Source organism: Onychostruthus taczanowskii, unplaced genomic scaffold (genome assembly GCF_017590055.1).
Source record: "Onychostruthus taczanowskii isolate IOZ18803 unplaced genomic scaffold, ASM1759005v1 scaffold45, whole genome shotgun sequence".
In the NCBI taxonomy this organism is placed as follows: domain Eukaryota; kingdom Metazoa; phylum Chordata; class Aves; order Passeriformes; family Passeridae; genus Onychostruthus; species Onychostruthus taczanowskii.
In genome coordinates, this window is record NW_024502014.1 from 7,029,227 (window position 1) to 7,055,406 (window position 26,180).

General features: G+C 41.0%; 2 protein-coding genes across 5 annotated transcripts in view; one reads left to right on the plus strand and one right to left on the minus strand.

The window, feature by feature from the left end:
* The window catches only part of LIMS2 (LIM zinc finger domain containing 2), a 40,260-nt gene that overhangs the window by 2,041 nt on the left and 12,039 nt on the right, over window positions 1-26,180 (plus strand). For 3 of the 4 annotated variants that reach the window (XM_041414537.1, XM_041414538.1, XM_041414536.1), the window contains 5 exons: window positions 14,337-14,496; window positions 15,376-15,442; window positions 15,750-15,870; window positions 24,711-24,860; window positions 25,699-25,849. In XM_041414537.1, the coding sequence (XP_041270471.1) occupies window positions 14,337-14,496; window positions 15,376-15,442; window positions 15,750-15,870; window positions 24,711-24,860; window positions 25,699-25,849 (649 nt within the window). Of the gene's footprint in view, window positions 1-4,081; window positions 4,206-14,336; window positions 14,497-15,375; window positions 15,443-15,749; window positions 15,871-24,710; window positions 24,861-25,698; window positions 25,850-26,180 lie in introns of those variants that run through there. The other variant, XM_041414539.1, reaches the window with a different exon arrangement.
* On the minus strand, window positions 17,115-18,759 carry GPR17 (G protein-coupled receptor 17). The gene has a single exon (XM_041414540.1). The coding sequence runs from the start codon at window positions 18,735-18,737 to the stop codon at window positions 17,706-17,708; it is 1,032 nt and encodes a 343-aa protein (XP_041270474.1). The 5' UTR covers window positions 18,738-18,759; the 3' UTR covers window positions 17,115-17,705.

Genomic DNA, 26,180 nt, shown 5'->3' on the forward strand with positions numbered 1-26,180 from the left:
TTCCTTAGATCCAGCTGCAGGTGACACTGCTGAGTGGTACCCAGATGTTGTTCCCTGTTTGTTGTCTGGGGGTTCTTCAAATCTGCTGACATTATGTAGTCAGATGTTCTCCAGCTTTTGGGACATGGGATTTTCAGGGTTCTGGGAAGAGATGAATTGCTTCACAGCTGAGCATCCCCACAATATCCATCAGTGGGAACCTTCCTGAGCCAGGAATGGGAATAAATGTCCCTTTGGTGTTGACACAGGGAATGATTGTATTGTTTTGCAGTGTTGTAAAGTGAAGAAGACTGGAAAACATGAAGTGCTGAAACAGTATTCTTTTTCACTTCACCTTTCTTAAAAAGTAGGAATATGAAAGGGCTCTCTTCTAGATACTCTGATTGCAGATGCATTATTATTATTATTAAAATACATGAAAAATAACTCAATTTTCATTGTGTTCTGTTTCATTTGGCTGCAGAGGCATCTCCTGAATTTAAAAAACTGCAGTGACTTGATGTATTGATTTTAAGCATTAGGGAAGAATATAAGTCCAGGAAAAATAAGTGCATATCTTTCTTTTTGTGTACTCAGAATAAAAAAAAATTACTAAAATTAGGTAACTATCTAGCAAATGAAATGCAAATCTTAAACATATCACTAGTTACATTTTTACAGTGTGAGGATTGTATTTTGCTAGAGAAAACTGATAACTAGATAATTGGATTTTAGAAATAGTATTTGTGACTGCCAGGTCTGGGCTGGGCTATTGGAGAAATAGAGGAGAAGAACCACCTCCCTGACCTGCTGGCCACACTCTTTAGTTTTATGAGGTTACATGTTGTTTTAACTGCATTTAAAAACTAATTCTGTATAAGATATAGTGTATTAGATGTAAGAACAGTATATTTCTAAGCAGTCTTTCTGTGATTTTCAGTGTTGATAAATACAGTTGATGTGATTTTTTGAGCATTTAGAAGTTAACTATGGTACTTCCTCACCAGTAAATAAGGGAGGACTGCTTCTAGAATTGTATTTGATGTATTTAGTCCATTTGTTCATTTTGACTTTTGCCTTTTTGAGGATGGTTGGAGTTTGGGGTGGGGTTGATTAATTTTGTCTGGTTAGCTGGATTTTGTTGTTTTATTTTTCTTTGTCTTTGTGATGAGCTTTCTCCTAAGAAAGAGGATCTGTTAATGACCAGCGAGCAAAACATTGTCAAATGCCCAAAGTAGAAACTAAACAAGAATGAAAGAGGGTTTCCTTTAAGACTTTGCTGCTGTGATGTTGATTACAAGACTCAAAGGTGAAATATGCCTGGGATGTTTTGTGTTGCCTTTAGAAATTCATCTAATACAAACCCAAGAAAAAATATTTCCCAAGTGCATGTTTCAGAGCATAATTATCTTCATAAGAAATTTTTGTTATCACTATACTTAGTCAAATTGGGATCTGGATACGCCTATGTACTTCCTGTAGTCAACAAAAGAAGAGCAGCTGCATTTACAGATATGCTTATTGATTGTTCCTAATCCAGTGAAGGTAAGAAATAACAGTATATTATTTTCAATTAGGCTAGTCAGTTAAATACTTTTTTAAATTCAGTAGCGAGCTGCTGCTGCTTTACATGAAGCAGTTGCAAGTAAAATGGGTTGAAAGAGGAGGGGGTATAAAGGACAGTATTACAAATGGTTCTTCGTGCTGAGTAGACAGTACCTGCATTAAATAAGAGTTGTTTTATCTCTCTGAGTTAGAAGCAGCAATTTCTGCTCTTCTGGGTTGATAATGTGGTTTTAATCTTAATCTTTCAATCTAAATTTGCTCTTTGTTGCTCTCTAGATAGGAAGGTCCCTAGTCTGTTCTGGGGCCGTAGAGGTCCTTCTCTGAGGAAGAACCTGAGAATGCCTGAGAGAAGTCTGGCTGCTTTCTTCTGTGCTTTGGCCCAGAAAGTAACCACCTATAAGAGTTTGACATCAATCCTGTCTCTTAAAAGCAACGTGTCAAGAAGGAAGGAAAAAACAAACCCTTGCATTTTCACTCTATGTGTAAGGTGGCCAGAGAGGAGTGAGTGAGTGAGCTTGTGTTGAGGAATGGGAAGACAGGATGTTTGGTGTTGAGATTTTGTTTTTTGGTTTGGTTTTGTTTTTGTTGTTGGTGTTTTTTTTTTTTTTTTTTTTTTTTTTTTTTTTTTTTATTTCCCTCAGATCCAGCTGCAGGTGACACTGCTGAGTGGTACCCAGATGTTGTTCCCTGTTTGTTGTCTGGGGGTTCTTCAAATCTGCTGACATTATGTAGTCAGATGTTCTCCAGCTTTTGGGACATGGGATTTTCAGGGTTCTGGGAAGAGATGAATTGCTTCACAGCTGAGCATCCCCACAATATCCATCAGTGGGAACCTTCCTGAGCCAGGAATGGGAATAAATGTCCCTTTGGTGTTGACACAGGGAATGATTGTATTGTTTTGCAGTGTTGTAAAGTGAAGAAGACTGGAAAACATGAAGTGCTGAAACAGTATTCTTTTTCACTTCACCTTTCTTAAAAAGTAGGAATATGAAAGGGCTCTCTTCTAGATACTCTGATTGCAGATGCATTATTATTATTATTAAAATACATGAAAAATAACTCAATTTTCATTGTGTTCTGTTTCATTTGGCTGCAGAGGCATCTCCTGAATTTAAAAAACTGCAGTGACTTGATGTATTGATTTTAAGCATTAGGGAAGAATATAAGTCCAGGAAAAATAAGTGCATATCTTTCTTTTTGTGTACTCAGAATAAAAAAAAATTACTAAAATTAGGTAACTATCTAGCAAATGAAATGCAAATCTTAAACATATCACTAGTTACATTTTTACAGTGTGAGGATTGTATTTTGCTAGAGAAAACTGATAACTAGATAATTGGATTTTAGAAATAGTATTTGTGACTGCCAGGTCTGGGCTGGGCTATTGGAGAAATAGAGGAGAAGAACCACCTCCCTGACCTGCTGGCCACACTCTTTAGTTTTATGAGGTTACATGTTGTTTTAACTGCATTTAAAAACTAATTCTGTATAAGATATAGTGTATTAGATGTAAGAACAGTATATTTCTAAGCAGTCTTTCTGTGATTTTCAGTGTTGATAAATACAGTTGATGTGATTTTTTGAGCATTTAGAAGTTAACTATGGTACTTCCTCACCAGTAAATAAGGGAGGACTGCTTCTAGAATTGTATTTGATGTATTTAGTCCATTTGTTCATTTTGACTTTTGCCTTTTTGAGGATGGTTGGAGTTTGGGGTGGGGTTGATTAATTTTGTCTGGTTAGCTGGATTTTGTTGTTTTATTTTTCTTTGTCTTTGTGATGAGCTTTCTCCTAAGAAAGAGGATCTGTTAATGACCAGCGAGCAAAACATTGTCAAATGCCCAAAGTAGAAACTAAACAAGAATGAAAGAGGGTTTCCTTTAAGACTTTGCTGCTGTGATGTTGATTACAAGACTCAAAGGTGAAATATGCCTGGGATGTTTTGTGTTGCCTTTAGAAATTCATCTAATACAAACCCAAGAAAAAATATTTCCCAAGTGCATGTTTCAGAGCATAATTATCTTCATAAGAAATTTTTGTTATCACTATACTTAGTCAAATTGGGATCTGGATACGCCTATGTACTTCCTGTAGTCAACAAAAGAAGAGCAGCTGCATTTACAGATATGCTTATTGATTGTTCCTAATCCAGTGAAGGTAAGAAATAACAGTATATTATTTTCAATTAGGCTAGTCAGTTAAATACTTTTTTAAATTCAGTAGCGAGCTGCTGCTGCTTTACATGAAGCAGTTGCAAGTAAAATGGGTTGAAAGAGGAGGGGGTATAAAGGACAGTATTACAAATGGTTCTTCGTGCTGAGTAGACAGTACCTGCATTAAATAAGAGTTGTTTTATCTCTCTGAGTTAGAAGCAGCAATTTCTGCTCTTCTGGGTTGATAATGTGGTTTTAATCTTAATCTTTCAATCTAAATTTGCTCTTTGTTGCTCTCTAGATAGGAAGGTCCCTAGTCTGTTCTGGGGCCGTAGAGGTCCTTCTCTGAGGAAGAACCTGAGAATGCCTGAGAGAAGTCTGGCTGCTTTCTTCTGTGCTTTGGCCCAGAAAGTAACCACCTATAAGAGTTTGACATCAATCCTGTCTCTTAAAAGCAACGTGTCAAGAAGGAAGGAAAAAACAAACCCTTGCATTTTCACTCTATGTGTAAGGTGGCCAGAGAGGAGTGAGTGAGTGAGCTTGTGTTGAGGAATGGGAAGACAGGATGTTTGGTGTTGAGATTTTGTTTTTTGGTTTGTTTTTTTTTTTTTTTTTTTTGTTTTTTTTTTTTTTTTTTTTTTTTTTGTTTTTCTTTAATTCCCTCATCTTCTCTTTTGAAGAAGACAATCATAGGTTCCATGGAAGAGTGATTATTTGAAAACCAATAGAATCATGTCATATGAGTCACATAAAATCTTAAGTGTTTGAGAGAGAAGGAGGGTTTTTGTCAGATTGCTTAAGGATGAGGGAGATTATTGTTGTGGTGATTTAATATTTTCGTTTTTGCTAGAAGTAAAAAGGTGATTTAATCTTACATTTAAAAAATTGTTTATTGCTCTAAAATTTCAAAGGTCAACAGAGACACCCAGTATGGAGGATATTTTCCTTTATTCCATTTGTATTCTAAAATAGAAATGGATAAACTACACTACAGTCTGAAAGAAATGGTAGTGGCAGATTGCTGTCAGGTCAGGAGCTGAAGCTCCCAAGGAAATGGGGAGTGCATTGTAGGTTTTAAGGCTGCTGATTTGTGAGTTTAGAAGTATTTTGTTCTTTATTCATGCCTGTTCTACTGGGCTCCAGTAAACCCTTCTGTTTTTCTTTAAGTGTCAGAACTGATTCCTGCTTGTTAATATTAGTTTAGAACTCATTAAGTCATCAGTCCTCTCATTTTTTTCCTCTGTAGCTTGCCAAGCTGTATTTCATGCTCATGCTACAAAAATCCTTTCTTTTTCATTTCCCTTTCCTCTTTCTGCCCCTCTACTCTCTTCCCTCTCCCCTCCCCTCCCTTTTTTTTTTATTTACTAAAATGTAATTTGTTAGTAATGACTCTTAGAATATTTTTCATGGTAATTCTTGAAGGCAGAGAGCTCTGGAGCCTGGAATGCTAAGTATGTTCTTCCTCCCTGCTTCCTGACCCTCTGCTGTGTGAGACTTCTGTGGGCTGCAATGAGTCCGGAGAGCAGAAGTCTTTGCAGCCTTGTTTCTTGGAATATGCTTTGTCCAAGTGGAAGGAACAGCTCTGTTGTTTACAGTATCTTAGGACATGGTGTAGTGCAGCAGCCTGCAGGGAAGCACTTGGAGATGCCAGGGTCAGATACTGATCTGCAGTAAACTATAGTGTTTGCTATCAAGACCTCTAGTAATCTGCTTTGTCTTTCTCCATTTCTTTGGGCTTTGATCAGAAAGTTTTCTTGATTTAAGTGTCTTAATTATGTGAAGACTCAGGATTTGGTTTTTTCACCGCAGTTGTAACATTTATACAGATGCATTCTGCAAGGCTAGGAAAAACTGAGGTGCTGGTGTAGCCCCTAGTGTGCTGCATTAAGTAAATAATTCCTAGTGGAATACAGGAAAGAGGCTGTCAGATCTTTAAGAATATGGCAGACAGGCAGTGCTTGATGGGGTGTCTATGCATCCTGCTTCAGCTCTTCTAAAATGTAAACGCAACAGCCCAAAGGAAGGTGACTCACTGAGTGTCGGTGCTGCCGGTGTTGCTCCCGCTGTGTCCCTGCATTCCCCTGCAGAGGGGCCCTGGGTGCCATGGCCGGCCTGAGGCTCCGGGGGCTGGCAGCCTCCAAGCTTTACCAGCGCCGGCAGGATCGGCTCAGTGCCACAGGGTCGCTGCTGAGCAGCAGGACACACACGGCAGCTGGGACTCGTGGGTATGTCTCCATGATGAAGGGAATGGCGTTGTTAAAGCATTTTCTAGGATTTGATAGATTTTCAGTTCTGGTGGTGGGGCTGTTTTATTTAAAGTGAGAATTCTTGGCACAGAGCCAAAGGGGATGAGGTCGGTTTGTTTTCATGTTCAAGTAGATTAAGAAGGAAAGGACTTTCCTGATGAGAAAGCTTTCAGTTTTTAACAATAACAGGAAAGCAACAATGGAGAACCTTTCCCATTTCAAGCTCTGTGCTAGACTGTTCAGAACCAGCATTAGTGCTTGTGTTGGTTGTGCGTGGCCTGGTGTTTGGTAGCGGGGGGCCGCAGAGGTGGCTTCTGTGAGAGGCTGCTAGAAGCTTCCACCATGTCTGGCAGAGCCAGTCCCTGATGGCTCTGAAGATGGACATGGCCAAGGCCGGGCCAGTTAGAGCTATTGGTAATGCCTCTGTGGTAACATATTGAAGAAGAAAATCACAACAGAGTGGGGCACAGATTTTTCTAGCCAGAGAAGAGAAGGAGGTGAGAACACATGAGGGAGACAACATGAAGACCATGGTCAATGGAGAAGGAGAGGGAGAAGGGGCTGGAGCTGAGATTCTGCTGCAGGCTGTGGTGAGGACCTTAGTGAAGCAGCTGTGCCCCTACAGTCCCATGGGGATCTACAGAGATCCACCCACAGCCCATGGAGAGCCATGGGAGATGCAGAGATTCACCCACAGCCCATGGGGATCCATTGGGGATGCAGAGATCCACCCCCAGCCCCCACAGCCTGTGAGAATCCATGGGGGATGCAGAGATCCACAGGGAATGCAGAGATCCACCCACGGCCCCCACAGCCCGTGGGGATCCATGGGGGATGCAGAGATCCGCGGGGGATGCAGAGATCCCCCCGCAGCCTGTGGGAGAGGTGCCCACGCTGGAGTGGGTGGATGCCTGGAGGAGGCTGTGATCCAGTGGGAGACCTGGGGGAGAGAGGGGCCCCCTACTTCCAAGCTGGAGGAGGACTGCACCCTGTGGAAGAGTGACCCATGCCGCAGCAGTTTTGGGAGGACTGCTGCTTGTGAGACTGGAACCACTTTGGAGAGGTTCACAGAGAGCTGTGTCCTGTGGGAAGGGACCCCACGGTCTCATAGGGGAATGGCTCCTCTCCCTGAGCAGTGAGAGAAACCATGGGTGATGAACTGAACAAAACTTCCATACTCTGTGTCCCTGCACTCTCAGTGGGAAGGAGGGAGATGGTGTGGGGAAAAAAGGTGTTTTAAGGGCTTATTTTACTTCTCATTATCCTCCTCTCACTTTTTTTAGTAAGAAATTCACTTTGTACCTCTAAGTTGACCCAGTTTGGCCCTTGGAGTGTTTTTTCCCAGTCCTTATCTCAACTCATGAACCCTTTGTTTAATTTTTTTTTCCTCTCCTCTGCCCAGCTGCAGCAGGGGAGGGTGAGTGAGCGACTATTTGGGTGCCCGGCCTTTGGCCAGTGTCAAACCATGACAGGCCTAGTGGTGTTAATGGTGAAGCTGTGGGAGTATTTTACTGTGGGAGTAAAATAAGAGTCAAATGCAGTAATTTTTCAAAATGTTGATAAAATAATTCTATAATTTCTTGGGTTTCAGGGTTCAGTAGTCAATTCTTTACCTGTTCTGTTAATAGCAAGCTCATTGATTTTAGGTTTTGTAAATAACTCCAATCCAGCTGCAGAAATGGAAGCTTTCAACTGTGGCTGCTTCATGAGAACACGTAAACCAGAGCTTCTTAAATCTGTCCAGATAATTCCATTGCTTGGTACAATCATTACTTTTTCCAGGCTTCACATTAAAATTTTACTCCTGAATTTTCATTAGTTAATTTTGTGCAGGAGGTAAATTGTAGATACACAGTTTGTGGTAATGGCCCAGCCTCATCCCCAGTGGCACAGCTGTGAGCAGCAGGTGAGCAGCACTGACAGCAATGAGCCATGGAGTGCCCAGGGGCACTGACCAGCACCAAAGGGAGCAGAGGGCACACAGGGGCAGGGCATCAGCATGAGGGGATAAAGGCTGGGCTAAAGAACAAGAAGGGCAGATGCTTGCAGCCTTCTGGGGTGATCTGATGATACTGTGTATGGGCAGACACCTGAAGCCTTGGTGATACGTAAGGCATTACTCTGGATGGGTTGAAGCTTTCTGAAATTGTGTGGTGATACTCTGTGTATTGTGGCCTTCTCAACTGCAGTATATGCTGTGGCAGTAAATTAGCAGGAGTTAAATCAAACTTAGTTTCTTGCCTTTTGGGAGAACTGTGAGTTGCAGCAGCAATATGGAGTCTGAAGTGTGCATCACTGGAGAGAGCAGTGGATATCCAGAAGAGGTGATTTTATTTTTCTAGCAGTCAGTTCTGAATTTGAGACTTTTCTTAGCAGGAAGTAGACCATCCGTACCTGGATATGAGGAATTAGTTTGACTTCTCAATGTGAATTGTGCATCCCTCACTAAAACCCTCCTTTTCCTACTCTTTTCCTTTTAGCCAATAACTCTTAGTTAGTTGGTAAATTTTTTATTTTTCCTACAAGAAGCTGTGGGTGTGAATGTATGAGAATTTAATGTGGAGGGGAGCTAACAAGGTGGTGAAGGAAATGGTGATGCTGTTGAGTTGAGATAATGCTGTTCAGGAAGAGTGAGAAGCATGGAAGAGGCCTGTGAGAGGAAGGAAAAGCTCTGAAAAAGCAGATGTACAAGTAAACTGAGTATGTTTTTCACATCATAGTTCTTGAAGCAAAATAAGCGTACAGCCAATATATTTTGATTTTACTGAGCAGGTCACAGTGCTGACAATTTCAATTTTTCAATCCCTTTGAGATGTTTCTCTCCTGAGTTATTATATTTTATTATATATGGGTTTTGAGCTAGTGATAATTTTTGCTTCTCCTTCCTGATAGGCCTTGATGGTTTATGTCCTTTCTTCAGGCAAAGGAGGGTAATCCAACAGTAGTGCTGCTGCCAGTTGATGATAATTGATGGATACATGTGGGGAATGATAAGTGTTGTCAGTGCTGTAAACAAACATCACATTTAAGCTTCTTTGAGATAGTGGAAGTAGAGAAAGATTTAACGTGCTTAAGGAGTTACTTCTCGAATATACATTCTGGATGAAGTGGTACCTGCTTGATTATAAAAGGGTGGTTTTTCTCTGTAGGAGGAATAATTGATTTAAAACCTGTACATATCTTTATGCTGTCGATCTTTGCCTGGGCTGAGTGAACACTGCTAACTGGATGTCTGTATAAGTAACTGGTCATCATTTACTGCCAATAACTATGTCTTGGTGTTGAGAGGGACTCCCAAGTGTCAGTGGCACAGGACTGCTTTCTGTGTGAATACCAAGAGACTTTTGCTGCTGGTCTCAAAAGTCTGCCTGATTGCAGCTTCGTGCAGATCAACCATGCAGACCTTGTACTCTGGCCTCGGCTGCGATATGTGCCTTTTTTTTTTTTTTTTACCCCTCCAGTTTCTACTCAATTGCAAATTACTGTTGCTGGTAGGCCCAAGGAGAGATTTCCATATTGTGACCATAAGTTGCATTTGTACGTTTTTCTTAATTTTCGTTAATTTTCTAAATTCTGCGTTCTAAATAGGAAAGAAACATGTTTTATTTCACAGAAAGTTTGGGGGCTGCATGATCAAGGAAGGTATACTGAGAGAAACACTATTCATTTCTTATTTAGTCAGTGAAAAAATATTTGGCATGAACTGAAACTTCCATGCAAGCATAAGGAGAAATGCTGAAAATGTTAAGCTATGCATATAGTTTACCAAATACACAACAAATCATGCATTAAACAAACGAGAAATATTTTTTTCCAACATTTTGTGACAAGTTTAGTAATAACCATAGTAAAGAAGTTAATTCAGTTTGGGAAAGTTATCCAGATAAGTCAATTGCAGCGAAGAGATTTTTGGAATGATAAGGGTAGTTGGGGGCTGTTTTTCAGCACTAGTTCATGAACTGACACCCTTCCTCTTTCTTTTGTCTTTGCATTAGTCATCATCTGTGAAATTAATCATAAAGTCTGGTATTGTCCTAGCAGATTTCATTTGTATCTTTGTCAACATTGAGGACTTCAAGTTACTAATTCTCAGCTGTGCTGGGGATGGGAACCAGCCCCTCTCCTGGAGTGCTCTCATCTTTGCCTTGGCTGCTGATGTCTGTGGCACCAACAAGTGGTGATAGCTCTTCCAGTTTATCATATCTGTCTGTGCATGCATGCTAGAAATGCAATCATATTATGATATTTTCTGTATACACTTGCTCCTACTGGTAGACCAGAATGAGCAGAAAACACATTTTTAGGGTTCCCCAGCATAGGTTTTGCTCTCTGCTGAGGTTTGGATAATGCCCTGGGTTCTTGTATCTCAAAGTATTGTCTTGCTTTCTTTTTGTAGTATCTGCAAGGTTTGGGGTCACTATTAAAACAATTCTTCATTCAGCATTGTGATGAAGAAGAACTCTATGTGACACTAAAACTAAAAAGCTTTTGAAACGAGTTAAAGAAAGCTTTTTTTTGACTGGGCTGTTCTGGCAGAAGCATTCCTCACTCTTGCAGTTCCTTTCCTTCTGAGGCAAAATCTGAGACTGTTCATCTGTTCTCCTGATTGTCCAGTTGTCTGGTTCATTTTGTCTTGTAGCCACATTTAAGATAATGAAATCTGCAAGTGTGATGGTGAAGGCTTGAGCTCCTCTTCTAATGTCTTAGCAGTAGAATTATTATATTTGCTTCTTTTTCCTTAACCTGTCATCCGTGGTAGATCCCTGTGAACAAATGTTTTCAAACAGAGGTAATATTGACTTCAGTGATAGAAGGAGGTAAAATGCTTCCAAATATTCCAGTAGTGTTTGTACCTGTGGCACAGAATGGATCTCCTAGATACTGTACACTTCTTTTAAAGAAGGAATTTTTGTTTCTCTTTTTTTTTTTTTTTTTTTTTTTTGTTTTTTTTTTTTTTTTTTTTGTTGTTGGTTTTGTGGTTTTTTTTCTTTCATTCGAGACCTATGTTGGTACTTTAGAGTAAATACTTTTGAGAACTCAAAACATGGGAAACTTAGTTATAATGGTAAAAATATAATTTCTGTAAATCAGGTACTTTGTCAAAGATAATCTGTTAAAGATACAACACATAATGATGAGAGATTTGGGAAAGCATTGTTTCAATGCTGGTATTTTTTGGGTTTGTGCAGGACAGGATAACTTCAGGATGCTGATCTCATCGTGTTTTAACAGCCTTTCCTGTCTTTGTGTCACCAGTTTATTGTTAAAACAGAGGAAGATTCTTTATTTTACTGAATAGCAAAAAATCAGTGAGCAAACAGAATAGAAGAAGCACTTTATATTGGGGATTGTCCTTTGTGGGAAAGATTTGGGTGTACATATCTGATGAGTGGCACAGCAAGTCAAACTTTTCAAAAGGATGGTTGTGGTGTTACTCTTCCTTTCCCTATGCTGCCAGCAGAAGTGCTTTTGCAGCAGTGTAGTAAACTGAACCATAAAATTGCTGTGAATTAGCAAGGTGCTCCCTCTTCCTTCCAGCTTTGGTTAATTTTAACCTTGAGCTAGTTGAAAAAATGCTTGGTTTTGTATAAACAAGAGGGCATGGAGGGGTGTGTACTCAGAGGAAATTAAGAAATTGGCAAATATTGAAGTAAAACCTTTGAATAAATGCAAAGTCATATCTTTAGGGTAATGCTGAAGTGGCAGATTGTAGCTTGAGTGCAAAACAATAAAATGTCTTAAGTGAAAACGGATGCAGAGTTAAAAATGGAAAACGAACAAAGATGCAAAACCTCTTGGTGTGGATTGTCAAAGAGTCAGAGCTGCTGATTTGCATTACAGGAGATACATTGGTCAGGAGCTGATGTGGTTCACTTGACTCCTGTACTCTGACTCTTCCCAAAAGTTTCAGCTGAGGCAGAGAACTGAGTTGTTTTTTGGTTTTTGTTGTTGTTTTTTTTAATACTGGTTCTTTCATTTATATTTTCCTGGACTAATAGTTTCTCTCATCTGCATAATGAGTCACACTTATTAGCTCATTTGTGGGGACAGCTCAGACTGTATCATGATCATCTTTCTTATGCCTTTGAGGAAATCTTGTCAGCAGCAGCATCAACATCAGGGAAGTCCCTGTGTCATCATTATTTTCCTTACCAAGACAGCCGTGGGACTTGTGTGGGAATCCCTCCTGGGGTGCCTGGTGTGCAGGGTCACAGCTGCCCTGCATTTCAGTGCCTGGTGTGCAGGGTCACAGCTGCCCTGCATTTCAGTGCCTGGTGTGCAGGGTCACAGCTGCCCTGCATTTCATGCAGGAACGTGGCTGTGTAGGTTGCAGGCTTGAGCTGTTGCGAAATGCTGTTGTGGAGGTGGCTGCTGTAGCCGAGTTCACCCTGCATGTTGATACTGGCACTGGTGATCCCTTTGGAGAAAAAAAAAAAAGAAAGAAAATTAAGTTTTTTTAAAATGTTGACTTCATGTTTATAAAGGGAAAAACCCACAAACACAAGATGGTGCTTTTGCTGTTAGTATCTAACATGTAGTACTTGCTGATTTACCTGTTTTTTTTTTCCTAGAGGAGATATTTCATTATGATGACATCAGTCTTTATTAATCTTGGCTGTTGGCTAGCTCAAGTCTTGAAATTTAGGAACTGAATTTTTCAACAGGGAAAAAATACTTGAAGGGAAGATTATATTTTCAAGTCCTGGTACAGATTTGTGTGTTGTAGCTGGAAGAGTGGTGACTGAAAACCAAGCTGATTAGGTGTTGGCTTTGCTGCAAACACTGATGCTTTTGTGCTGACCTATTCCCTTGGTATTGTGTCAGGATAAAAAATATTTCTTTAGCCTATGATCTCTAGTTTATGAAATTACAGGATTTCCTCTTGTCCCTAATTCCAGTCCATGTCTGTTTTTTTAATGTATCCTTTATACTGCAAGAAGGAAACAAGCTGTAACAAATTTTTGCTAAATTGGTAGTCCATTCTTGAAACTATTGTGCTCTGTCTTGGTTGTTGCCCCCCTTGGAATTGCAGCCTAGAAAGAAAGCGGTTTTACTGAGGGGTGGCTCTAGGTCACAGCCTAGGATGGGCCCTAGGTGTCCCCTCTGCAGAGGAAAGACACTTGGCTCAGCTCAGCCAGCTGGAGTCGGGGCTGGCTGTGCTGCCTCAGGAGTGTGAGGCTGCTCCCTGCTCATTCCAGCTGTGCTCAGGGCACAAAGCCCTGGAATATGGACACTGGCCTGGTTTTGGGGAGCATGTCTCTGACCAGAGGAAAGAGAATCTTCTGCTCTTGGAAAAGCTTCTTGAATTACTGTTCTCCATGAGGAGGTGTGGAAAGTAGCACGTTGGGTTATTGAGTAACATTAATAGTGGAAAATCTGTTCAGAGTAACTTTGAATCTAAAAAGAAAGAAAAAAGCCTTGTAAAGCAAGCTGTCTTTCATTTTATGCATACATTACCTACCTCAGGAAAAATACTACACAAGTAGTTTGGAGATTTTTTTAACATGGTAGCAATTTTTTATACTTCTGCCTATAAAATTGCACTCTTTCCAATGATGGAATTCAAAAGGTGTCCAGAAGGCATAAACCATTTTTTCTATAACTAAAGGTGTAATAATATTGAGGTTTTATGCTCTTGGATAGTGTGGTGGTTAAAAGAAAGATCACACTGCAACAAGAAACTGAGACGTACCTGATAATTTTTCCCTCCTGGTTTGTGCATGTGACATACATTTTAAAACTGCATTAACTTACATTAGCGTGCTGGGAAGCATGAAAACTTTGTGGAAGAGGTTAGGGTGATTCCTTATTTTAGGGTAGATTGAGGAAATGTTATGTGATTTTTAAAGTGTGGCTTGGGGCAGGGTTTAGCCTCATGTTCTGAGGAAATGAAGCTGAGGTGTTGGCCATGACAGCTAGAGGGACTTCTCCCTGTCCATAGCTTTGTAACACTTTGGCAGTTTGAACTCATTTTTCAGGAGGACAAGGGGCTGTAGAGGGGGAAATGGCTTGTTACTGCTGACAGTGCAGGGGAGAGTGCAGTGGGATATCAGTGCTTGTTACACGTCAGAAAATCCACATCCTGAGACCAGAAGGCCCAAGAAGTCAGGATCATTGGGTTTGCTGCTCTCCAAACTGCTGGTTTGTGAAAAATTGTGGGTATTTGCTGTGAGCTATTAGCAGGTTGATGTAGTGGGGTGAAATTTTAGTGAAGTAGCCAAAAGTGTGCAATAGGTACATCTACTACTTGACCTCATCTGCCACGTATGAGTTGTCAGAACCTTATTTCTAACTGATGTCAGTGACTCATTGATCTTTTTGTTTTTCACGTAGAAGGGAGTTGAAAGCAGCTGGAATGTTGTGTTTGTAAATGCTCTTGTCTTTATTGCAGTAATATGTCTGATGCTCTGGCGAACGCCGTGTGCGAGCGCTGCCAGGCGCGGTTCGACCCTGCCGAGAGGATTGTGAACAGCAATGGGGAGCTCTACCACGAGAGCTGCTTTGTCTGTGCTCAGTGCTTCCGGCAGTTCCCAGAGGGACTCTTCTATGAGGTGAGTTCTCAGGCTGGTTGGAAGAGAAGAAAAAGAGCTCTGGTAAAATGCAAGGAATTCTCAGCTTTCTTGCGTGTTTAATTTCTTAGCCCTAAATATTTGTTGCCATGTTTTTGAGGAGCTTCCAACTTACTTTCCATTTTTTTCTTCTCACGTATTCCTTTGGTAACAGCAAAAGCTGCTCTTTGGGTAAGATGCATTTCGAAAAGAAAATAAGAAGTGTTTTGTTAATCATCACAGAATCACAAAATGGTTTGGGTTGGAAGGGGCCTTACAAATCATCACGCAGGGCCACTTTCCACTGGACCAGGTTGCTCAAAGCACTGTCTAACTTGGCCTTGATATTTCATTAGACAAAAGTGGTTTTTTGTCTTTATTTTTAGACATATTGTACTAAACCCTTCCACTTGGGCAACTGAAATAAATGAACCCATTTAAAAGCTAGGTTGAGTTTCTTTACAGAATATGCACAAGCACATATTTTGATTAACACATTGGTTTAAACTTGCTGTATTTTATTTTTGATATGAGTTTTAGCCTCGTGTAAGAGGAATAGTAGTTTTGAACTGAACTAAAGCAAAAATGAAGTTAAAGGCAACTATAATAAAAGGATTGGGGTGTTCAGGATTTTTACTGTCTTGTAGCAGCGTTGCTATTGATTTAGCTGTGCAAATTCACCATGAGGCTGAAGCCATATGTGGGTATTTCTTTAATGAGAACCTTTAGGAGTTGAAAAACAGGTGTGTAGGGGGCTAGAACTGGAAGATGTGACTGACTTTGACTAAATGGTCATATCAATAGAAAATCATGCTGCACTGTCAGGATGTAAAAGTAGTTCAGTTATTCATGAGGACTCCTTCTCTCTTGTTTTGTTTGCAGTTTGAAGGTAGGAAGTACTGTGAGCATGACTTCCAGATGCTGTTTGCTCCTTGCTGCGGGGAATGTGGTAAGAAGTGGCAAATATCCACAGCAGGGCTTTACAGCTGCAGGGCTGTGCAAAGCTCGCAGTGTTGCTGGGACATCCAGCCTTGGGCTGGGGTTGTTGGGGTTGTTTTAAGGAGTCAGGAGCTCTGGGTGAGAACAAAGCATGATACTGGCAGTGATTTTGGGTTATCCTGGTTGTGGGAATAATTTGGGGTTTTTTCAAAGTTAGACTGTACTAGTAATTATGGAATTAAAGTGGAAGGACTGTGAAGGACAGTAGATTTTGATAAGACTGTTTTCTGCATGCATCCCATGCTTTCCTTTTGCAGGTGAGTTCATTACTGGGCGTGTTATCAAGGCAATGAACAACAACTGGCACCCAGAATGCTTCCGCTGTGAGCTCTGCGACGTAACCCTTGCTGACCTGGGTTTTGTGAAGAATGCTGGCAGGTAAGAGGGAGCATGGGGTCGGAAAGTTTTAGCAGTGTGTTATTGATACAGCTGTGAGATGCTGAGGGTGGTCAGTTAGTTTAGGAATAACTTGTTGAGGAGTTCTTCATCCAATGAAACATGTTCTTGTTTCCAACAAGAAACTCAAATTTTAGTGGCTAGTGAATGTGTTTTGGAAAAGAAAAGGATTTCAGGCAGAAGGCTGCCTAACAAGTGAGAAAAAGGGATTATATGATCTCAGGCAGGCTGTTTATCAAGTAAGCTGCTGAGCAGGAAATCAAGATGTAGCAAAAGGCTGAAAGAATAACACAATGATTACAGCAAAGTCTTTTCAGCCTGTGATTCCACTGGTCTTTGGAAATCATTCATTTTAAATACAGAAATACAAAATGAATCCTAGAAGTTGATTAATGCATTTAATTCAGAAATAAGAAATAAAAATACAAAAGAGAGCTTATACAAAAGCATATCATTATAAGAAAGTAAAACAATCCAGCAGTTAACAGACAGTGTTGCACAATTCAGAGTTAACTTTAGGCTTTCATATGTTCTGAACAAAGCCTAGTAGTTTCCTAGAGTTTATATTTTCACTGACTAAATGGTGAAGGAAGGAAGAAAAGGTCACTTATTTGTATCTGTCCAGCAGGGAGTCCTCTCAACTCCCTCTTATTTTTCATACTGCGTGCAACCTCTGTGCCTTAGTTTTTTAAGCTGGGCATAATTGATTTTCTTTTGACATCTCATCTTGCTAGAATGGGCTGTTGGAATAGCACTTAGGGTGTTTTGGGAAAGCAGTCGGGATAAAAGCAGTTCAAACAATATAAAGTATGTTTAATTTTGTAATTTGTGGACCAGATCTCAAATGGTAAAGAACTCGTTCCCAAAGCATAGCAGAGAGATAGGTGTGTGTATCTCTGTAACAATATATTTCACCTGTCATTTCACCTATAATGCTTACATCTCAAATGGTAAGGAACTCGTTCCCAAAGCATAGCAGAGATACACACACCTATCTCTGTAACAATATATTTCACCTGTCATTTCACCTATAATGCTTATATCCATAGCATTGAAGCGGTCTTCTAGTAAATATTGGAAACTCGTGTGTTCTTTTTTTTCCCCTTTTTATTGTACCAGGCATGTTTTGCTGGATGCCATTTGTATCAGTGAGAATAACAATAATCCCTACATATCCATAGCGAAGGAATAGTCTTGCTAGATAAGTCACAAAAAATAACTGTAAACCATCTTAAAGCTAGGAGTCTTTTCTGTCTTAATTCCTGTCCAGACTGGGTTTATTGCTTCATTCTGATCTTTTTGTTTTCTTATCACCATTTAGTACCAATTTTCTCTCTATTACATATAAACACTTTGAATTCAGAAACTTGGACAAGATGTGCAAATGTGGAGGTTTTTTCATCAGACAGGTCTATCTCAGGTGTGGATCTCTGTGTTGGCACAATGTAAAATTTTAAATAAGGCCATAAGCTTGGTGCAGAGTGCTTTGGGAACTCAATTCTTTGAAAAAAAATAAATACATGGGTCCATTTCCCTCACTGTCCACTTCCTTATTCCTAAGTGCTCAACCCTCAGTTTCATTCCTTGGAAACCGGAAGAACTGTCCTTCTGTTTGCAGTTTCAGCAATACAAACACACATGTTCTCTATGGTCGAGGGGTTCTTGTTAATGGCAGCCCCATAAAAACTACAGAACTTCCCTTCTCAGGATGAGTTTGACTCTGGTTGGACTGTCTTGCTGCACATTTGTGCTCTCAGCTGATTTTGGTGGAAGAGAGTGTTCTTAAGACGAAGCACTGACACTGACAAGAGTCGTGTTCACAGTTCAGATTTAGCACTTAGTGAGCTTTCATTTGTCTTGCCCTCGTATGTTTGAGGCAACGTTATGGTCTTTTTGATACAAAACAGATTGCACAAAGCCTCACGGAATTTCTCAGCTACAAAAAAATACATGATGGGGTCAAAGGCCCCGTTGAGGCTGGTGAGGCAGGAGGTGATGCGGTTGCTGAGGGCCAGGAGACGCTGCGTTTCACAGGAAGCTTTGGTCCCGTTGTAATGGAGAATATAAATGTACCTATTGACGTGGTAAGGTACAAAGCAAATTAGAAAGATCATCAGGACCATGATGATCATTTTGACAGCTTTTTCCTTCAGGTGTTTCTCAACTCTGTTCCCACTCTTCAGGCTCTGGATGATGAGTAAGTAGCAAGTCACAGTAGTCACAAAGGGGAAGGTGAATGCCACTGCCAAGGACACGAGGGCGTGGCGTGAGGCCTTTTCTCTGTAGAGCTGCAGGCAGACAGTTGTGTTTTTCATCTGGACAGTCTGCACACTGAGCAGCAGAGGTGCCATGGCCACCCCAACGATGACCCACAGAAAGACACACGTCAGGTGGGCATAGCGGGACCTGCGGAGCTTGATGGACTTCACCGGGTGCACGATGGCCAGGAAACGGTCAACACTGATGCACATCAGGAAGTAGATACTGGCATACATGTTCAGGTAAAAAAGGAAGCCAGTGAGTCTGCATGGGATCTCACCAAATGGCCAGTGGTTACCAGAAAAATGGTACACCAGGCGGGTGGGGAGTACCAGCACAAAGAACAGGTCAGCCACAGCAAGATGCATCAGGAAAATGTTGGCGGGTGTGCCTGACTTTTGGTCCCGGATGAAAAGCCAAAGAGCCAGGGCATTGCCAGCAAAAGCCAGGATGAAGTCCAGAAAGTAGAAAGTGGCAAAAACCATGTTTTCTAGGTGTGTCTCTTTGCCACATTGCTCTGATGTTTCCAAACTGAAATTTGATTGATTTGAGCAGTTGAGGAGCAGGCTCGAAGCTGCAGGCCCGTTCATTTTTTCCCACAGTTCTGAAGAAGAAAAAGCCCTAAATGTGAAAAAATTAAGACATTATGTTACAGAAGAGCCTGGATTTGTGGAAAATAAAACAGGAAAAAAAAAACAACAAAAAGACTGAAAAACCCACACATGAAAGTCAGCAATGTCTCCTGTTTGCTAGCATCAGTGTTTGGTATGATGTTTGGTATAACAGGTCAGTCTGAATTGAAATGTGAGATTAGAATTCTGAATACTCTCTGCTCAGCTGGGTTTACCAGAGCAGTAATTCCCATGGAAGGAACCCCAATGAAGAGCTGGCTAGCTGGTGATGAGTTTGTCTCCAGCCTGTGCTGAGGTCAGTTGTGTAACTAGGTAGTGAGATGCTTTTGTGTCTGGTTAAGAGGAGCAGGAGTGAGTTCTGTATATCTAACTAGAAAGTATTTGCCATGCTTCAATTTGAAAGCCTGGTTCAGGACTGAGGAGTTCCTGATAAGTTAGCTTTTCTGAGCACAGGTATCTGTTGTAAGGTGATCTAGCTTAGAATATGTCTTGCTTTTAAAAGAGATAAAAGGTCAAATATTGCTGTTATTAAAAAAAAAACAAACATAGGGTTCCTGAAAAACTTTGAGTGTTATTTTAGTTTAAAGACCTGTGTTTAAGGCAAATACACCTAGTTCCAATATAGCAGGAAACTTTTCAGATGGATAGCAACATCTCTTTTGACACTGAATTGACCCAGGGAAAATTTTAAATAATGCCCGTGCTGTCAGTCACCTCTCAAAGTGTCATCCTTCCCTGCAGCTTTTATCTTCCACCACAGCTCTCTCTTTTCCTGCCTCAAAAGCCTGAGGTCCACTGCAGCTTATCCAGGGCCTTTTCCAAGTAGAAGCTTAGCAAAACTGGTCTTAGCTTTGCCAGTCTCTGTTTGCAATGTCCTGAACAGAATCAACAAGAAGTGTGATAGGGCTTTCTGAGCACCTACCCATGGCTTTTTATACATTGCTTGTCTGTGGGTATAGTTGATAGGGAAATGCAGGTGGTCTGAAACTCCAGCATTGTCTCTATTACTTGGATTCCTCAGAATGTTACAGTCTGTGCAGCAGTACCTCCATTTTGCTCACGCTTGCATTTTGTACTGACCATTTCTCCGTAGTATTCAATGCATCTTTAAATACATCTATTATGTACTGCATCCAGCTCCCCAGCAGAACTCATTGTTCAGATGCCTACAAATATTGGGATCATAGAGAACTGAAATGGGATTAAGGATGAACAAATACGTTGGAAGAAGTAAGAAAATTCCAAGGTAATTTAGTATCTTCTGTTTGGCTGCTGTTACTTTCAGGTGAACAGAAAACTGGAATATCTGGAGAGTAGTGTGCTGGGTCACTTCTCTTTGGTTCACAGTTGAAGAGAAAAAGTCAACAGTAGGGAAACTGGATGAAATTCAGAAAATTGGAAGTTCTTCCTGTGGCCACAGAGGGCCCTTCTTACTTCATGCATTGATTGCCTGGATACCCTTCTGGGTTTGAGTATTTATAGCAAGTTGCTATCTTTCCATTACTTGCAATTGCATGTGCAAAGAAGACTGTACAGCCTTTTTGTTCTTATCTGTAAAAATACTTGTGAAATTGTGCTTTTACATACAAAAGAAAAACACCCTGCTGAATTTTTTTTGTGTGAAGGTCACAGGTTTACAGAGGAGACTGCAATTTTTTGTTTTTATTATGCATTTGTCCCTTGCAAAGTAAAACCTGCAAGTATTCTTGAACCCAAGAGTTTAAAATCTGTATGGGGTAGTAACATTGACTCACATACATGTCCTCCCTGGATGGAATTGGTTTAAATATGTATTTTTCTGTTGGATAGAAAAGGGAAACACATGCCTTTTTACTGGCTGTTAATTTATGATGGTGCTTATCACCTCATGTTCTAGCTGTTAACCCTTTTTTTTCCTCGTGTCAGGCCCATTGTTTAATTATGCTTTTCATCTGCAAAAAGTGTAAATCAGGTGATCTTTGTATACACACCTGCCAGGGACAGTCTTATGGCTAAATGTTGCTCTGTCCATGGTTGAGACACCTGAGCAAGCAGTAAACGCTGGGTGGAGCAGCTGAAAAAGCAGAAACCAGGATTGTCTGATGGAGCAGACTGGGATGGCTCTTGTCTTCATGATAATGCTTTAAATCCATTCCCAAAGTGAAGGAGTAAGCAGACGTTTCCCTGTTTAAAAGCTAATTATTAGGGGTTTAACAGCATGATACACTGAACTGATTCATTTGAGTTGATTTCCTAAGGCAGATCTTGGAAATTCAGATTCAGCTGCATGTCAGTGCCAGACTTAGAATAGGCAAGACTTCAAAGTTGAGAGTTTTATCCTCAGTGATGACAGCATTGAGTGTGCTGTGGATTTCTATACAGACATGCTTTCAGTGCAAAATGCTGTGGGTTGGAGTAGGAAGGAGAACGTCAGAGCAATCTGGAAGCCCAGCATGTCAATGTCAGGAAGAGAGAGGCTTAGAACTAATGATGCAATTGAAATAGCTTCAGTCTTTGCAAATGATGGCCTTCATAGGATAGCTGCTGTTATCTAATTTATGGGTTTTTTTGCAATTCTAGTTAATGGGTGAAAATAGTGGTGTAGCACTTGAGTAGATTCAGAAAAAAGCTAACATGTCACTAGAATAAATTGTTGGGCTTATTTTTAGACTTTACATGTTTTCAGCAAAATTCTACAGCTGTAGAAAAGTAATAATTCTCTGACAGTGTTAAAAGAAGGTGTTCTCTAGAAGGTGTTAAAAGCCCTTTGCAGTTATTTGCAATTCCACTCCTATTCTCCTTGGGCTTATCCTATAAATTTAAAATAAATGTGTTTAGGTTTTTTTATTTTTACAGACAAATCACTGAGATTCCTATAGTCTGTATAAATGTAAGAGCAAACTAGAAACCTTCACAAATAACCTATAATGTCTAGTCTGTGTTAAGCTGTACGGTGCAAGAGGCTTTCATTCCACAGACAGAAAACTCCTTTAGGAGTCTGGCTCATTATCCAACAATTTCTGCTTGGACTGCACTCTTGATGTTGTGTGACTATTTAGTGATTTACGTATTGCTGAACAGAGCACTGTTCTGGAATGAGCCATTATCCCAGGCCTCCCAGGGCTGAGCTGAAATGGGGATGTCACTGCTCATTTGAAATACATGCGTGCACACTGACCATATTTCATGCCCTGTTTCTCTTCTGCTCAGAAACAAGCAAAGAACAATCCACAAAGCTGGCAGTGTGGACATAATGCAATCACTCTTTCAGCAGTTGCTCTATCTATCATTAATGAAAGAACTAGCAGGAGAAAACTTTAGCTCGTTGTACACAATTACCTGGCTAGTTTGGAGCTTTTGTTTGCCCACTGACCTTTATGTTAGGGTTTGAGGTAGGTCAGAAATTCCTTTTCTTCCTCTCAGAGCAGTTTCTGGTATGATTATACTGGTTTGTGTGTTTTTATGATTATTACTTTAGTATCTTGCCAAATGAGTGCCTATCTTTCACTCTAAGTACCCTTCACTAGCAACAGTCCTTTTCTGACTGAAGTTTTTCTCCTAAAAATCACTCTCTGCTGAGCCTGTATTTCAGCTGAAATACTTGGTTATTGTGAGTGTCATAGCAGTGTCAGAGAGCACTAGACATACCATACAACTGGCACAAATGGATATACATTAGGTACAAAAGTTTGAAAACCTTTTTTGTTTTGAAGGAGTGACATAAAGGCAAGGAAATTATTCTTGGAAGTTTAGAAAATGCAGTCTGTTCTTAGATTCAGACATTTCCATTATATTCATCTGCCTCAGTATGTGTTCTGCTCCTCATTGGCACCAGATAAAACTAATGCCATCAGGAAAGCTCCTAAAAAAAAAAAAAAGCGCTCCTAAAGCTCCTACTAACAAAAGTTGGTCTCTTACCTCTTTATAGTGCTGTCCTGTGGGTGAAGTACAGGGTCCTTTTGGGGAATATCTCAGACTCCTTCTGATGTCAGCAAACTAGGTAGAAACAGCAGAGCAAACAAGATGATTCCAAGAGAGTGCACGGTTGCGGAGTTGCTGAGTGCAGAGAGGGGAGCCCCTCTATATAGTGTCCTCCTCGCTCTGATAGCACATTATCAGCTCAGTCACACAGCAGAGCAGGGGAGAGGACACCCCAGCACTGAGGAGCAGTCTTCATCCCAGCTGAGCTCTTGGCACTGGGGCTGCTGGTGTAGATATGAGTATCCTGCATGAATATGCCAGTGTTCATGGTGCTCACTGAAGGCTGCTACTGAACCTCCAGCCCTAAACACAGGATCCTTGGAGTCCCCTGATTATTTTAGGAGGGTGGAGAGATGCATTGTTTGGAGGAAATCTAGTATTAACAGACACAACAGGACACTTCAGAATGGGATAATTCCATAATGGTGAGGAGGGGGAGGGGGAGAGGGTTAGGGAGAGGGGAGGCTGCTATGGTAACAGCTTAGCCTGTCCAGCACTTCCCTTGGCTTCCAAAAGAGAGGGTCTGTGGGAGGGCAGAGGGTTTGTGAGTGGGGAGGGGGTTGATAATGGTTTATCAGTGCAAATGGCTGAAGGCATCTCATTCAGATGAATGAGAGGGGTCTCTTTCAGGACTCTTGCTTCGGGGTCCCCATGTCCAGCCCTGTATAATTACTCTGCATTTGACAGTGCTGAGTAAAATTGATGCCTTTATGCTGAGATGAGCACAGCTGTGTGTTCCTTCATAATGGGGTGCTGTCTGCTTTTTCTGGACTCTGTCTGGGCCAACAGTGCTTCCAGCCCTGGGCAGAGACACTTGCTGACAGAAGGACTCAGATTTGGAGAAAATAATAATGATACTTAGCACTTAGTCAGGCACCTGCCAGCTGAGAGTCATAAATGTTTGAGGCCTCACAACAACATGTGTTGTATTCTTATCCTCATTTCACAGACCTAAGGGTAAATAATTCATCAGGGCAGAATTTTTGAAGAGGTCCTGTAAAGAACCTGCTGCATAATCCATACATCTGCCCTTTCCATTTGAACTTCTTCTTTTGTGTCATGTGTTTTGAGAATGACCTCTGAATCTCAGTGAGTGTTTGACATAGTGATACATTGAAAGGAATGAAGCAGACTTGTTGGTTTTGGGACAAAGCAACCCACAGAAGTCATTCTGTCATTTTTCTTTTACCATAAATTCTTCCCATAAATTATACCATAAATTCTAGTGTTGCAGCTAGAGCGATAGGTAATAGGCAACAGCTTCTCCTCAGAGCTCTGAAGTATTGGGATAAAACTGGTGGCTTCCATTGGCCTTCACAAGTTTTTTTTATGCCTTTGCCTGAGCTTTTTTACCAGAAATTTGGGTTATATGCCTGTTTAGAAGTGTACTTGTAATGTGTTCAAGAACATGTGCTAGGAATACAGCTGCTTTCACCACATAAAATTGCATAGTTCTTCATTTTCTTTGACTTAGGAGTAAAAGGAATTTGTAGACAACAAGAAGTCTCTTGTTTTTCATAGATGTTGAAGACTAAGGAATCCAGCCATGGTAAAAGGCATTCAAGCAATGCACTTTGGTTTGATACATTTTATTCTCTTCTTGACTCCCTCCCAGTGCTCTGTAATGCCTCTGTTATGGTTGGATCCATTAGTTATAGATAGAGGGTGCTGCCACCTTTCCTTGCCCAGCTATCAGAAGAGATCTGGAAGGTTGAATGACTGAGTGATTCCCCTGATGGCACATAAATCAGTGAATGTTGGAGTAGTCTTCTAAAGAAATACAACAGTGTGACTGCTTTATGCTCATTCTTCTCTGTACAACTGGTGTGAAACACTGGACACCAAACTGAATTGTGTTTAGTCTGACCTTAGAATACAGTTGTGTTACATAAAGTACTTCCTCAGTACGTATTATGTGTTGTTTTAGGAGAAAGAAAATATTAAACTCTTTCCTTTGCTTTGTTCAACCAGGCACCTGTGCAGGCCATGCCACAACCGTGAAAAAGCCAAGGGACTGGGCAAGTACATCTGTCAGAAGTGCCACTTGATAATTGATGAGCAGCCTCTGATGTTTAAGAATGATTCCTACCATCCAGATCACTTCAACTGCACCCACTGTGGGTATGTTGGCATACTGTAAACTCTGATAGAAAAGGAGAGAGACAAACAGTTGAGTCAGCAGTGCAGTCCTTCCCAAGGTCTAAACTTTGCTGCCTTCACATTGTTTTTGTTGAACAAATAGGAATTGTGTGAGGAGAAATTGAAATAAGTTTGGAAAAACTACAGGAATTTTAGTTTTATTTTGCCGTTCAATATTCTCTTCTTCTAACATAGGTTATAATGAAGGTGAAAATAGTTCCTTGGCATGAATTTATCTGAAAGGTGATGCAGGTTACCATAGTAGAGTTTTCCAAAAATAGGAGTTACCAGGCTGTCCAAAATAGTTTCATATTGAATTCCTGGATAGAAAAAAAAAAGATGGCTTGATGAGCTGTGTCAGTCTTGTGGCACTGTCCATTGCCATGCCAATACCTGTCTGACCTGAGTTACTTACCATGAAGCCATTTGAACTGGGCACAGTGCTGCCCCAGAATGGGTAGCAGTGCAAGTAAATGTCTCAGTGTTGAGCACTGCTGGGATGGCTCTTGCACCTGAGCTCACCCATTCAGAGATACCTCAAGACTTATCATGACACCGTGAGTGTCCATGTGGGTGCACCTCGTATGTCTGTGAGAGCACCCGTCTGCAGACATGATGTTCCACATACATTCTTGTCTGGCGAACTGAGGAAGCAATTTTAGAAAGGTGAGTTGACAATAACTCTATTTCACTAGCTAAAATGACTGCGTTTGTAGTGTGAGTGTTGCCCAAGTTAACTTTCAAGTTTAGTGTTCCAACACCTCCTCCTGGGCACTGCAGAGTCTCCCTCAGTTTCCTTAGCCCAGGTTTGTGTTGGCAGGAAGGAGCTGACGGCCGAGGCGCGGGAGCTGAAGGGGGAGCTGTACTGCCTGCCCTGCCACGACAAGATGGGCATCCCCATCTGCGGGGCCTGCCGCAGGCCCATCGAGGGCCGCGTGGTCAACGCTCTGGGGAAGCAGTGGCACGTCGAGGTGAGGCCTTCTGAACCTGAAACTTCCTTCAACAGCTCGTGTGAAGAGGACTAGTGCTGCTTGGAAGCTGTAGACATGCAAGTGGTCTGTAATATATGAATTCAGACTAAACCCAGTTGCTGATGCTTCGGATTGTCCTCACCTTTTGTGAGTGAATGAGTTACAGCAGGGCCATCAGGATTCCTAAGAAAGCTGTTTTTACAACTGTAATAGCTTAATTTTAAAATTCATAATGATCCTTGAAAAATAGGCCTCTCTGAAGAGCATTTAATAAATGTAATAAATGTACATATTTTTTATGATGTCCTTAGATATATCCTCTCCAGTTCAA

Excerpts from the sequence above, each read along its gene's own strand:
- GPR17 (XM_041414540.1), bottom strand. The coding sequence starts at position 18,737 with ATGAACGGGCCTGCAGCTTCGAGCCTGCTCCTCAACTGCTCAAATCAA.